This window comes from Pituophis catenifer, unplaced genomic scaffold (genome assembly GCF_029215685.1).
Source record: "Pituophis catenifer annectens isolate HBS135680 unplaced genomic scaffold, rPitCat1.0.hap2 SCAF_4, whole genome shotgun sequence".
Classification (NCBI taxonomy): Eukaryota; Metazoa; Chordata; class Lepidosauria; order Squamata; family Colubridae; genus Pituophis; species Pituophis catenifer.
In genome coordinates, this window is record NW_027256884.1 from 112,997,315 (window position 1) to 113,009,885 (window position 12,571).

The following is a 12,571-nucleotide window of genomic DNA, read 5'->3' on the forward strand; positions in this document are numbered from 1 at the left end:
GGGGTGAAATCCAGCAGGTTCTGACAGGTTCTGGAGAACCGGTAGCGGAAATTTTGAGTAGTCTGGAGAACCAGCAAATACCACCTCTGCCTGGCCCCAGAGTGGGGTGGGAATAGAGATTTTGCAATATCCTTCCCCTGGAGTGGGGTGGGAATGGAGATTTTGCACTATCCTTTCCCTGCCAAGCCATGCTCACAGAACCGGTAGGGAAAACTTTGAATTTCACTCCTGCCCTGCATGCAGCTCCACAGTGGTGGAATTCAATTATTTGAATGGTTATACCCAGAAAAGCTTATATACATTCTGATCATTACATTGAGAATGAAGCTATTGGATGCAGCGTTGATCCATATTTTCATTTAAACTTCATAATATTTATGTTCTATATGATTAAGCCCTAGATATTAGGAAGAATGGAACTACACCTGACTCATGTTATTTCTGCTTCTTGATGATTCACAGATTCTTGATCTTAACTCATTTTGAAATGAAAAATGTTCTTTTTTTTTTTTTTAACAGATGGGGAAATTGGACAGAATTTCAGGAATGCCCCATAGGCAACTTCGTTTCTTTTTCTCTCAACATGGTAGAATTCAAAGGACTACTTGATGATAAGGCAGTTAATAATATCCAATTCAGCTGTAAAGAAGGAACTATATTAATGGGACCATCACACAATGGGCAAAAATTTGGTCCGTGGAGCAAACATTGCCGTATTGGCTCCATATGTGGAATCCAGGCAAAAACTGAGGAAGTTCAAGGCCGGGGAGATGATGCAACGATCCGTGATATGAAATTCTTCTGCTGTGTTTGAACCAAAAGTGTGTGGCACCACTAAAGCACATCTGCCTGTGTTCTGTTGGCTTTGTTTCACATGAATCTGAACCCAATTAATCCTTTAACTAGGAGTTTTATGTGATTTAACAGTTCTGTTGCAAATAGCATGGTAAACTAAATTAAAAACGAATTGTTTAATTTTTATCTATACCAATGGTGAAATGTAAAATTTGTTACTACTGGTTCTGTGGGCGTGGCTTGGTGGGGGGTAATGTAACTGGGTGGGCATGGCCAACTTTTTTTTTTTTACTTTTAAAAGCATTTTTTTCTACAACCTCTTTGGCCAAAGAGGTTGTAAAAAAATGCTTTTAAAAGGCTCTGACGATCCCAGCTGAGTTGCCTGATCGTCAGAGGCTTTTGTTTTCTTTTAAAAGCATTTTTTTTTGCTTTTAAAGCATTTTTTTTTGCATTTTTTCTTGGATGAGAAGTCAAATGTCTTCAAAGGAAAACCAGAAAGTCCAGTTACCTCTTGAAAAAGCACATTTGGGACAACCATGACCTGGATGAGTGAGAATCTCCATATACATAAAGTTATAGAAGCATAATGCCTTTGTTTTACTGCATCATAAAGAAAATACCTCTAAATCAGGGGTATCAAACTCAAGGCACGTGGGCCGGATCCAGCCCATGGAGTCACTCTGGAAACAACAAAGGATTGGCCCACGGTGCCTCTGCCAGCGAAGGGTTGCAGGAAACTGTTGCAGCCAAAAACGGAGCCTGGGAGCCTGTTTCACTGGCAGAGCACTCAAGCCACCAGAGGCACCCCTGACAAGAGTCAGGGCGAGTTGGTCATTCCCACCTCGGCCCCCTGAGGTCAAACACTCTTCTTCACTAATACAATTGTTGGGCTGTTTTCTGCAGAGGTCCATATAATCCAACCAAAATGATCTGTTCCAAGGACATGTTCTCTTCAAGTCATCAATTACACTAAATATGGCAGACTGACTTAAACTGATAAAAATAAGTTTCCATGAGATTATGGCTTTTACCAAGACATAGTTCAGCAACTTGTTCTGACAGTTAATTTTTAGAAAGCATTTCAGCAATTAATTTCAGCAATTTCTTTAAAAAACACTGTTTGAACAGTTAGCTTCAGTATTGGTTTCAGATCTGCCTAGATAATTCATTTCAAAACTTAAAGACAGTAAATGTAGAGTTAGTAGAATTTCTTGATTAACTCTTCTGGAGGACACCATCCTTCCAGAGGAAGACATGCAGATTGTTGAACTGAATGGCTGTGGTGCCAAGACTATATGAGATAATAGGGGGGAAATATTTAAATAAATAAATAAAAATGTGTACATTTTCAAAATTAAGAACTTAATAGGCTAATGTGCAAATTTTCCAGGGCATTTTACATACTTTTTTTTTCTTTCCAAGGAAAAACATTTTGCATAGTCACAGCGGTTGAGTCGCTCCATTTCTGCAGACGTTTTTGGAAGGACCATGTAATAATATGATTAACATGAACACATGATTAATAATTTTCTCTTCCCTCCAATATCACACACACAGAATTGTGTGTTTTACCCATTTTAGTAAAAAGAAGGAAATCTATTCTTTCTAGTGGCTGGAATTCATACATGATGGTGTCCCATAATATGGTCTGTTTGAGTTAGTGCTATGTGAGCTACTCTTGTGCTGCGCAAACTATGGCTTATTGCAGAAGTAGGCAACTTGATCTCCAAGTCTCTTATGACTAATTATTAAAAATTAGTACCTTGACTTCCTGTTATTCCAAGTATGGAAATATATGAAATCTCTGTGGGTGATCAACTAATGCAAAAGTTAGTGAGTGAAACTAATAGTCTGGGTTCTTATGTGTACCAAACAATAAACATCTAGAATTGACCCTGCCCCTATTTCTCATCTTGCCTACAAATAGTTCTCCATTTAAAGTCTTTCCCATTCTGGCTATAAAACAATTAACTGCAGAAAGACGGTAAGTGGAGCTGCAGGGGCTGCAGAGAGCAGGGAAGGGAGGCCAGAGGTTGTGACTGAGTCAGAATTACACACATCTAGTTGTTTACAAAAGTAGAAAACTTGGTTCAAGTGAAATATGGATAACTCTTTTTGCTATAAGAATAGTGTGACCATAAATGTGAGAGATGGTTGAGAAGGAAGGAGAGACTGAGAAATGAAGGCAAAGAAAAAGAAAAGGCTAAAGAGTCCATAGAGTGTGAAAAGCTTCAAGTTAATAAAGGAGAAAAATACATTAAGGGAGCTGTCCCAAGCTACGTTTTCACTGGCTGAGGGTTGCAGGAATCTGTCGCAGCCAAAAGCACAGCTCAGGAGCCTGTTTTCGGTGGCAGAGCACTTGAGTCGCCACAGGCGCCCCTGACACAAGTGACATCGAGCTAGACATGCCCACCATGGCCATGTCACCCCAGCTCCCCAAGCCCAAATACAACCCTGATGTGGCCCTCAATGTATGACACCCTGTGCTATGTCCTGGAGAGAAAGAAGAGAACTTGCAATCATCTTTTCTGCCGTTCGCACCACTCTCTGCACAGCCTTCTTGTCTGAAACAGTAATACTTCCAAACCAATCAGTAATACAACAGGACAGGATGCTTTCAATCATGCCTCTATAGAAAATGGTAAGGGTAGGGGAAGGAAGATGTGCTCTTCTCATATGACACAGAAAATGCAGGCACTGATGTATCCGCTTCACCGGTGTTTCACTGGTGAGTGACCAAGCTAACCTGCTTGTCAGGTACACATCCCAAAACTTGATAAGTATAAAGTATTTCTTATGTTGATCTACACAGAATTGTCTGACAATGGACCCCCGCTTCAGCTCTGCAGTGTTCCTGATCCTTTCCTGCTGGCTTTGGAATGCAGAATGTCGAGATTATAACCAGATCCTCAAAGTGCCAAATGGAGGACAGTGGGGAGAATGGGGGGAACTAGACATGTGTCCAACAGGCTATGCAGGAGGATTCGTGTTGAAGGTAAAAGTCTCCTGGTCTTACTCTGTTCAGACCTCATGAGGCTAATGCACTCTCCAAGTCATCTCTCTAAAGGAGTCTTAACCCATTTTGGGGGCTGCTAAAACTTCCCTTGGGCTTGTGGAAACAAAATCATGGAACTTGAGGTGATAATACTAAAAACAGGGAGGGAAGTTAAGGAAAAGAAAAGTTGTTGAGCAATGAAAAGTTGTTGATCAGATGACGCATGTTCCTACAAATATCTAGATCAGATGTTGGCCTGATTCAGATGTAGTGGGGTCGCGCACGCATGCGTGGGGGCAAAGGGAGCATAGGGGTTCACATGTCCATTCACGGGGGACAGAGTATCATGAGGGAGTGCACGCTTGCGCGGGGAAGCATGGTGCATGGGGGGTTGCAAGCACATTACATTATGGGTGCACTTTCAGCATGCGATGACAAAAAGGTTAGCCATCCCTGGTCTACAGACTATTCAAGATGCCCTAATTTATTGAACGCTACTCAGTGCTTCCTTATTAATGTTGCTTTTTCATTGTCCTATGGAACATTAAAAAGTAGCTCTAAATATTTTATATTATAATGACAATATCATTCTCTTATGTTTGGCCAATATCATTCTCTTATGTTTGGTCAGTCCACTCTAGCAAAGATTCTCTGCAGTCATAATTAGTAACTTTGTCCTTAAGGTGGTTTTGCTTCATTCATTCATTCATTCATTCATTCATTCATTCATTCATTCATTCATTCATTCATTCATTCATAATGGATAACTCGTAATCCTAAACTTATTTCATTGTAGCCTCCAGAGATTTGGTGGCAAACTGAGAGGCCCAATTTTTGAGCATAATATTAAGATTACTGAGTAATAGTCTCTTAATTACCCTTTTTATTGCTTCACATCCATTTATTATTTTATGGCAGCAGAAAATAGAAGAATTTAAGAATGTTTAATAATGCATTAGCTTTGATCCCTGTTTCAGTTGGTTTTAAAACGGTGTGCTCAAGTGGAGGAAATAAACATGGAAACTTCAGATGAGATCTTTTTAATAAAGGATAAAACTGTTAGGAAAAATATTATTATTTTTATTATTTCCCAAGGTCAGCATTACACTTCATCATATTTTAAAGAAAAGAAAATCACCACAAATCAGGACTTGGTGTTGAGCAGGTGGGAAAGGCCAGTAGAAATGCCTGGCAATTTCCTTGCTTCCTTTTCTCTCCAAAAAAGACCCCAATTCCTGATTACATTGAAGTATGAATGTCTATGGAGATTCTCAGTCATCCAGGTCATGGTTGTTCCAATGGTGCTTTTTTTGAGGGGCAACTGGACTTTCTGGTTATTTTTTGAAGATGTTTATTTATTTATTTGTCAGATTTATATGCCGCCCTTCTCCCGTAGGACTCGGGGCAGTTCACAACAATAAAACAACCCGACAATAGATAAAATTAAATAATATTAAAAACCAATTAAAATCCCCAAATCCCCAAGTTAAAATCCACGACAGATCAGGGAAGTTGCTGAAAGAGCCATGTCTTTAGGTCGGCGTGGAAGGTGCGGAGGTCGGGGGAACGCCCTCATCCTGGGGACCGCCAGCTGACACTGTCTGGCCGAGGGGACCCAGAGGAGGGCAGCCCTATGTGAGCGCACTGGGCGGTGGGAGGCCGGTAGGAGGTGATCCTGCAAATACCCCGGGCCCATGCCATGAAGGGCTTTATAGGTGAGTACCAGCACCTTGAAGTGGATCCGGAGGACCACTGGCAACCAGTGCTGCTCGCGCAATAGTGGTGTTATATGGGAGTAGCAGGACGCACCTGTTACTACTCGCGCAGCCGCATTCTGGACCATTTGGAGCCTCCCGGTGCACCCCAAGGGCAGCCCCATGTAGAAGGCATTGCAGTAATCCAACCGAGAGATAATGAGAGCATGAGTGACCGTACGGAGGGTGTCCCTGTCTAGAAAAGGGCGTAATTGGCACACCAGGCAAACCTGTGCAAATGTCCCCCTTGTCACGGCCATTAGATGGTCCACTAAAGACAACCGTGAATCAAGGAGGATGCCAAGATTACGAACCCTTTCCGAGGGAGCAAGACACTCCCCGCCCATCAACAGTGATGGGGGAGCTAGATCATGGGACACTGGTATCTACAGACACTCTGTCTTGGAGGGGTTGAGCCTGAGCCTGTTCCTACCCATCCAGACCCGTACCACCTCCAGGCACTTAGACATCATGGAAAGGGCATCCCTGGGTTGGTCCGGGGTGGAGATGTAAAGTTGGGTATCATCAGCGTACTGGTGATACCGCACCCCGAAACCATGAATGATCTCACCCAGCAGCTTCATATAGATGTTAAAGAGCAGGGGGGAGAGAACCGACCCCTGCGGTACTCCACAAGTGAGGGGCCTCGGGGAGGATCTCTGACCCCCCGCCCAAACAAACTGCATATGGCCTGAGAGGTAGGAGGAGAACCACTGTAAAACAGTGCCCCCCACCCCCAACCCCCTGAGACGTCGCAGTAAGATACCATGGTCAATGGTATCAAAAGCTGCTGAGAGGTCAAGTAGCACCAGGATGGAGGAATAACCCCCATCCTGGGCCCACCAGAGATCATTCACCAGGGCGACCAATGCCATTTCCATGCTGTGTCCAGGCCTGAAGCCTGATTGGTATGGGTCTAGATAATCAGTCTCCTCTAGGAATTGCGGAAGCTGGTACGCCACCACAGACTCAACAATCTTCGCTATAAAGTGAAGGTTGGAGACAGGACAAAAGTTGTTCAGGGAGGCCGGATCCAGGGCAGGCTTCTTGAGGAGGGGATGAACCACCACCTCCTTGAGTAAGGCGGGGAAGACCCCATTTCTCAATGAAGCATTGATAATCGCCTGGATCCAGTCTCCAGTCACCTCCCTGGTTGCCGCAACAAGCCAGGAGGGACAAGGGTCCAGTAAACATGTGGAGGCCCTCAGTCTACCCACAATCCTGTCCATTTCCTCCATAGAAACAGAATCAAAGTCAACCCAGCTGTTACCTCCAAGATCTGCTCCCATCCCCTTGTTGGATCCTGCCCAGTCGGAGTCTAACCCCGTCCAAATCTGAGCGATTTTGTCTTGCAGAAATTGTGCAAAATCCTCAGCACTGCCTTGCAAGGGGTCCTCCCTCGCTCCCTGATGGAGAAGGGAGCAGGTCACATGGAACAAGGCTGGGCAATTTTTTGCAGACGCAATGAGAGCAGCGAAATAGTCACGTTTCGTCGCTTTCATTGCCACAAGATAAGACCTAATATGGGTTCTTAACTGTGTTCAGTCAGACGAACGGCCCTCTAGGCGTTTCTTCTGATGCTTCATTTCCCTGAGCTCCACGCAAAACCATGGAGCTGCCCAGGATCCCTGTCGGAGGAGAGGCCGCAGGGGGGCGATTCGATCCAGTGCCCCGGTGGCTGCCCGTTCCCAGGCATCCACCAGGGCCTCTGGCGAATCGCAGGATAGGTCAGTGGGAAATGTCCCAAGCTCTGTCAGGAACCTATCAGGGTCCATCAGGTGCCTGGGGTGGAACCAACGAGTCGGTTCTGCCTCCCAGTGGTGGGTGTTGGCGGAAGGAAAGTCTAGCTGAAGGAGGGAATGGTCGGTCCATGACAGGGGTAACACAGAAAGATCACTCCTACCCCGAGCATTTATCCACTGCCCAGAGATGAAAAACAGGTTGAGTGTGTGTCCACCGCTGTGAGTTGGGTCCTGTACAACTTGAGTCAGGTCCATAGCCGTCATGGAGGCCATGAACTCCTGCACCAACTTTGATGTCTCGGTGGCTGATGGGAGATTAAAATCTCCCACAACCATCAGGTTGGGGAGCTCAATCGTCAGTTCAGCTAAGACTTCAAGTAGTGCGGGCAGGACTGAAGACACACAGCTGGGAGACAGGTACGTAATCAACAGAGCCAACTGTACTCCAGGGTCCCATTTCAATAGAAGGGATTCACACCTGCCAATCTGAGGGGCAGTGACCTCCCTAGGTCTAAGACCTTCCCTGATGACAACCGCCACCCCCGCCACCCCTCCCGTGGAGTCGCAGCTGGTGTAATACTTGGAAATCCGGTGGGCGTAGATCAGAGAGAGGAACCCATCCCTCCGCGCCCAACCAGGTCTCCATGATGCAAGCCAGGTCTGCACCCCATTCGTCAATCAAATCACGGACAAGGGGGGCCTTACGCACAATGGACCTGGCATTAACATACACCAGCCGGAGTCCCAGGTTACGCACTCCCATCGCCCCCAGAGCGCAGGGGGAGCTACGAGGGCCGGAGCGCTGAACCTGCTGCAAGCAGTGGGAGCGTGCCCCACCAGTATCCCTATGCCCTCTGCTCCCTCCACTACCACTCCTCCCAACCACCATGGGCATAGAATGACCCTCGCCCCACTGTACCCCAACTGGCCCCCCCTCCCCACACCCCCCCTCCCACCATCCGACAGGCTAGTCCCTTGATCTCTAGGGAACCCCCCAGATCCGGTCTTAAAACAACTCACCCCCCAGAACCCTTTAAAATTTTAGCTAAAAACATGGTTAAAAAGTCCCTCAACCCTCTCTTCGCAACATGCCACCTCTCGGGATTCCAAAACCCATCATCAAGGTAGGCCTTCGATAGTGTGGAGGGCCAGGCCTGCGAGAGGGGCGAGTCTTGCAATGCAAGAAGGGCGGCTGCCATATACATCCAATAAGCATGGATGGGAGGTAAGATCTGGCCAGGGGTTCGACAAGTAGTCTAAAAGTACTGGAGCAAAATAGATCTCAATGCCGATAGGCTGGACTCCACTGCCCTCTCATGGCAGTGGGAGGAGTCCCGTGTCACTTCTCATCCAAGAAGCTTCTTTACCTTCTTCAGAAAAGCGAAACGTCTTCAAAGAAAAACCAGAAAGTCCAGTTGCCTCTCGAAAAAAGCACCTTTGGGACATTGACGTATGAAGTAATCCAATTCAGATATGATGCTTTATTGCAAGTTTGGGGCTTAATATATGACTGGTTGCTTAGTGAGCATTCAAAGTTATGAGGGATCTCAAAAAATCTGCTTAGGTGGATTGAAACCTGGATTCAAAGTTCTAATAGCTATCCCCTGGTGATCATATGACCACATTCATGGCCATTTGCAGCATCTTGCCATCAAATGATCTTGCTTTACAACATTTTTTTGTCAGAAATCGACATTTATTTTCAGTTTTCAGAAAAAAAATGCCCCAGAGTGAAGAGTGGGTTCGCTTAATGGCTGAATCATCCATTTAAAGCTTGTTGCAAAAGAGGTAATAAAATTAGGTACGGTTATGTGATGACCTGCTTAATGACCAACTTATGACCAATTGCGGGCTCAGTTACAGTCATAAGTCGAGGACTACCTGCAGTCTTGATTTTCTTTTTTAAACTTTTGCATTAGGTTCAACAACCTCAAGGTATATCTTATGATGACACATCTCTTAATGGCATCGGCCTTATCTGCACAGGGAATATATTAAAGACATCTACTATTGGAGAGTGAGTATCTCTCTTTCACTTTGCAGGGCTGGCAGAAATACGTTATGCTACATGAACTGATGTGAGAAAAATAGGATAATTTTTAATCATTGCATTATTTGGTCTGTGCTGATAATTATGAATCCAAAGAAAATAAGACAGAGAAAGCAAGAATCACAATCTTCCTCAACCTCCAATGTTAAACTGCTTGTCAGAAATGAAGCTGAATTTCAGGAGCAAAAAAGCCACTGAATTTATTCCTGGTCCACAAGAACAGCTAGTTGCACAGAAAGTTATGATGCAGATTTATTTATCACAAATCATGTGCAATCGCACATGATGTACAGGACACTAAATGTTTTATGCAGTTTTACGTTATTATGCATAAAACTTCAGTATGAGATATGATAAACACGTTAGGCTAGATATGTCTAGCCTAACGAAGAGAAGGATTAGGGGAAACATAATAAATGTTTTCCAGTATTGAAGGGTAGTCACAGAAAAGAGGGGATTGACTTATTCTCCAAAGCATCAGAGGGCAGGACAATGGATGGAAGCTTGTTAAAGAGATATCCAATTTAGAACTAAGGAGAAATGTTCTAGTTGTGAGAACAATTAATCAATGGAATAGCTTTCAGAGTTGGTTTGGTTTGGTTTGGTTTATTAAATTTATATACTGCCCTTCTCCCGAAGGACTCACGGCGGTGAACAGCCAAAATTAAAATTGTTCTTCACTGGATAGACTGGATAACCATTTGACTGGTATAAAGTTCTTGCCTTTGAGCAGGGGGTTGGACTAGAAGATTTCTGAGGCCCTTTCTATGCTTTTTCTGAATATTGTATTTCCTTACAGGGTTGGAGATTGGGGACTGTATCGTTTATGTTCCGGTGGCAATTTAATGTCATTCGCTCTCCGGGTGGAAGGCAATCAAACAGTGGGTGATGATACAGCAGCCAATAATATTAAGTTCATTTGCGGAAATGAGGGAATGCTGCAGGGTTTTTCAAATAATTGGGGTCGTTATGGTCCATGGAGCGATTCCTGCGAAGTTGGGGCCATATGTGGTATCAAGACCAAGGTTGAGCGTTTTAGAACTTCAATGTTCACTGATAACACAGGGCTTAATGATGTGCAGTTTGTCTGTTGTGATTGAAACGTAGAAGTTTCGTCATGCAACCATCTCCATTTTAAACTTTGTTGATGTTTTATTGAACTACATTTGGGTGTATTCATGTATATAAAAAATAAAAATAAAACCCACATTTTACAGTTGAAATTGAAAAAAGTTGCAAGTGTCTTTTTAAAATCATGTTTCCTGAAGCCTCTGCGTATTTACAAACTTCCCTCAAAGTATGCTAGCCAATATTACATTCTCTGGGAACCTCTGCTACATCAAATTTATAAGAGCCTTGGTGGCGCAGTAGACTAAAGCACTGTTAAGTAACACCAGCTGCCTGCAATTACTGCAAGTTCAAATCTCACCAGGCTCAAGGTTGACTCAGCCTTCCATCCTTTCGAGGTAGGTAAAATGAGGACCCGGTTTGTGGGGGCAATAAACTGGCTTTGTATAAAAAAGAACACCGCTTGGCGGGGCCCAAAAGCCCTACTAAGCAGGTATATACAAAAGCATGAAGGCTATTGCTTAACGCATTGTAAGCCGTCCTGAGTCTCCGGAAAAGGCGGCATGTAAATCGAACCAATAAATAAATAAATAAATAAATTAATTAATTAATTAATTAATTAATTAATTAATTAATTAATTAATTAATTAATTGAAAGTGAGATCCTGAACCAATGGGGAAAAGAGCATGATTGTTGTGACCAAGGCACAAGTAGTGATTACCAAACACAATTCAGTCCTCAACAAACTTATTTTATTAAAACAGCTGAGAATTAATTCATTCTCAGCTTAGTCCAAAACAAAATTCTTAATAACCAGTCCATTGGCCTTATCACCAACCTTTGAGGTCTTTGGCAACCTGCCAAAGGCTTTTCTTGGCAAAACCACCACAAAGTTCAAGAGACGCTGACGAGAAGCACAGGAATCAACGTTGCTTTTCTACAAAGAACCCAACGGCTCGTTGCTGTTCTTTTAAGCCTTATGGGAGTGACCAATCATTTTCTGGCCTTACTCCCGAGTTGTCCTTTTTTCTTCAGCTGCTCTTGCCTTCTGGCAGCTCTTTGCATGCGTGCACTAGGAATATGCTCCTCCTATTCCTCTGCGTCTCTGCTGTCCGCCTCTGGAGGCTCCGTAGTCCGCGCATTGGTCCCAGATGGCTCTGGCCCCATCTCTGCCTCCAATGCAGAGGCCTTGTCCAGGCCTCCCCCTGACTCCAGGACTGGCCCATTGTCCTCCCCAGCCTCCTCACTGTCTGACTCTGCTGCCAGGTCCACAGGCTGCTGGTGGATCACAACAATGATGTCATATTTGTAAGCAAAATATGTATGATATAGTTGCCATTACTGAAACTAGGTGGGATGAAACTCATGACTGGAATGTACTGATGGCAGGATACTGTCAGAATATTCGTGAACTGGGATAGACATGGACGAGTCCTTAGATAATAAGATTGTCCAACAGCAGACATTTTTGAGGACTGAATCAAGGTTCAGGGAAGATATTGATAAAATGCAACAATGTGCAGAAACCAGCAAGATGAATTTGAACAGGGAAACTTAATATACGTACATTTTTGTAGGAAAAAATCAAAGTATTATTTATTTATTAAGAACATTTATATGACTGCCCAACTCACTCACAGTAGCTCCAGGCAGCTTATAGAATTATCCCCCTCCCCAAATACAAAACCCAATAAATCCTCCCCTCTGCCCTCAGAGACAATATCAAGCAAACCACTTGATGGACTCTGTATCACCCAGCTGCTCCCCAAGGTCACTGGTAAACCATATTTCCAGGGCCTTTTGAAAGAGTATCAAGATGAGGGCCAATCTTATCTCTGTGGGGGTGATATTCCACAGGTAGGGAACTACTATGCAGAAATATAATACAGGATGAAGGAAACCATGCTGGACTAAAATGATTTGAGTTTCTGATTAAAATCAGAAGTCACAGTCCCTTTTTATGCTCTGTTGTTTTGTCCACTCTAGAATATTGCATTCAGTTCTGGGTACTGCATGTCTGGAAGAACATTGACGAACTGAATGTACAGAAGAAAGCAATTAAGATGTTAACGGACTTTAGGGAAACAGATAGGAGGAAGGGTTGGAGTTACTGAGCTACGTTTATCCTACAAAAGAGAAAATTATGGGACAACATGATAGTTGCCC

The 12,571-nt window shown here is 43.9% G+C and overlaps 1 protein-coding gene across 1 annotated transcript; it reads left to right on the top strand.

Moving 5' to 3' along the window:
- The first annotated feature begins 3,619 nt into the window (after positions 1-3,619).
- Positions 3,620-10,436, top strand: LOC139317039 (vitelline membrane outer layer protein 1-like). The gene is made up of 3 exons (XM_070943948.1): positions 3,620-3,790; positions 9,206-9,303; positions 10,136-10,436. Exons 1-3 carry the CDS (start codon positions 3,620-3,622, stop codon positions 10,434-10,436), a joined length of 570 nt encoding a protein of 189 aa, XP_070800049.1.
- The last annotated feature ends 2,135 nt before the right edge of the window (positions 10,437-12,571 follow it).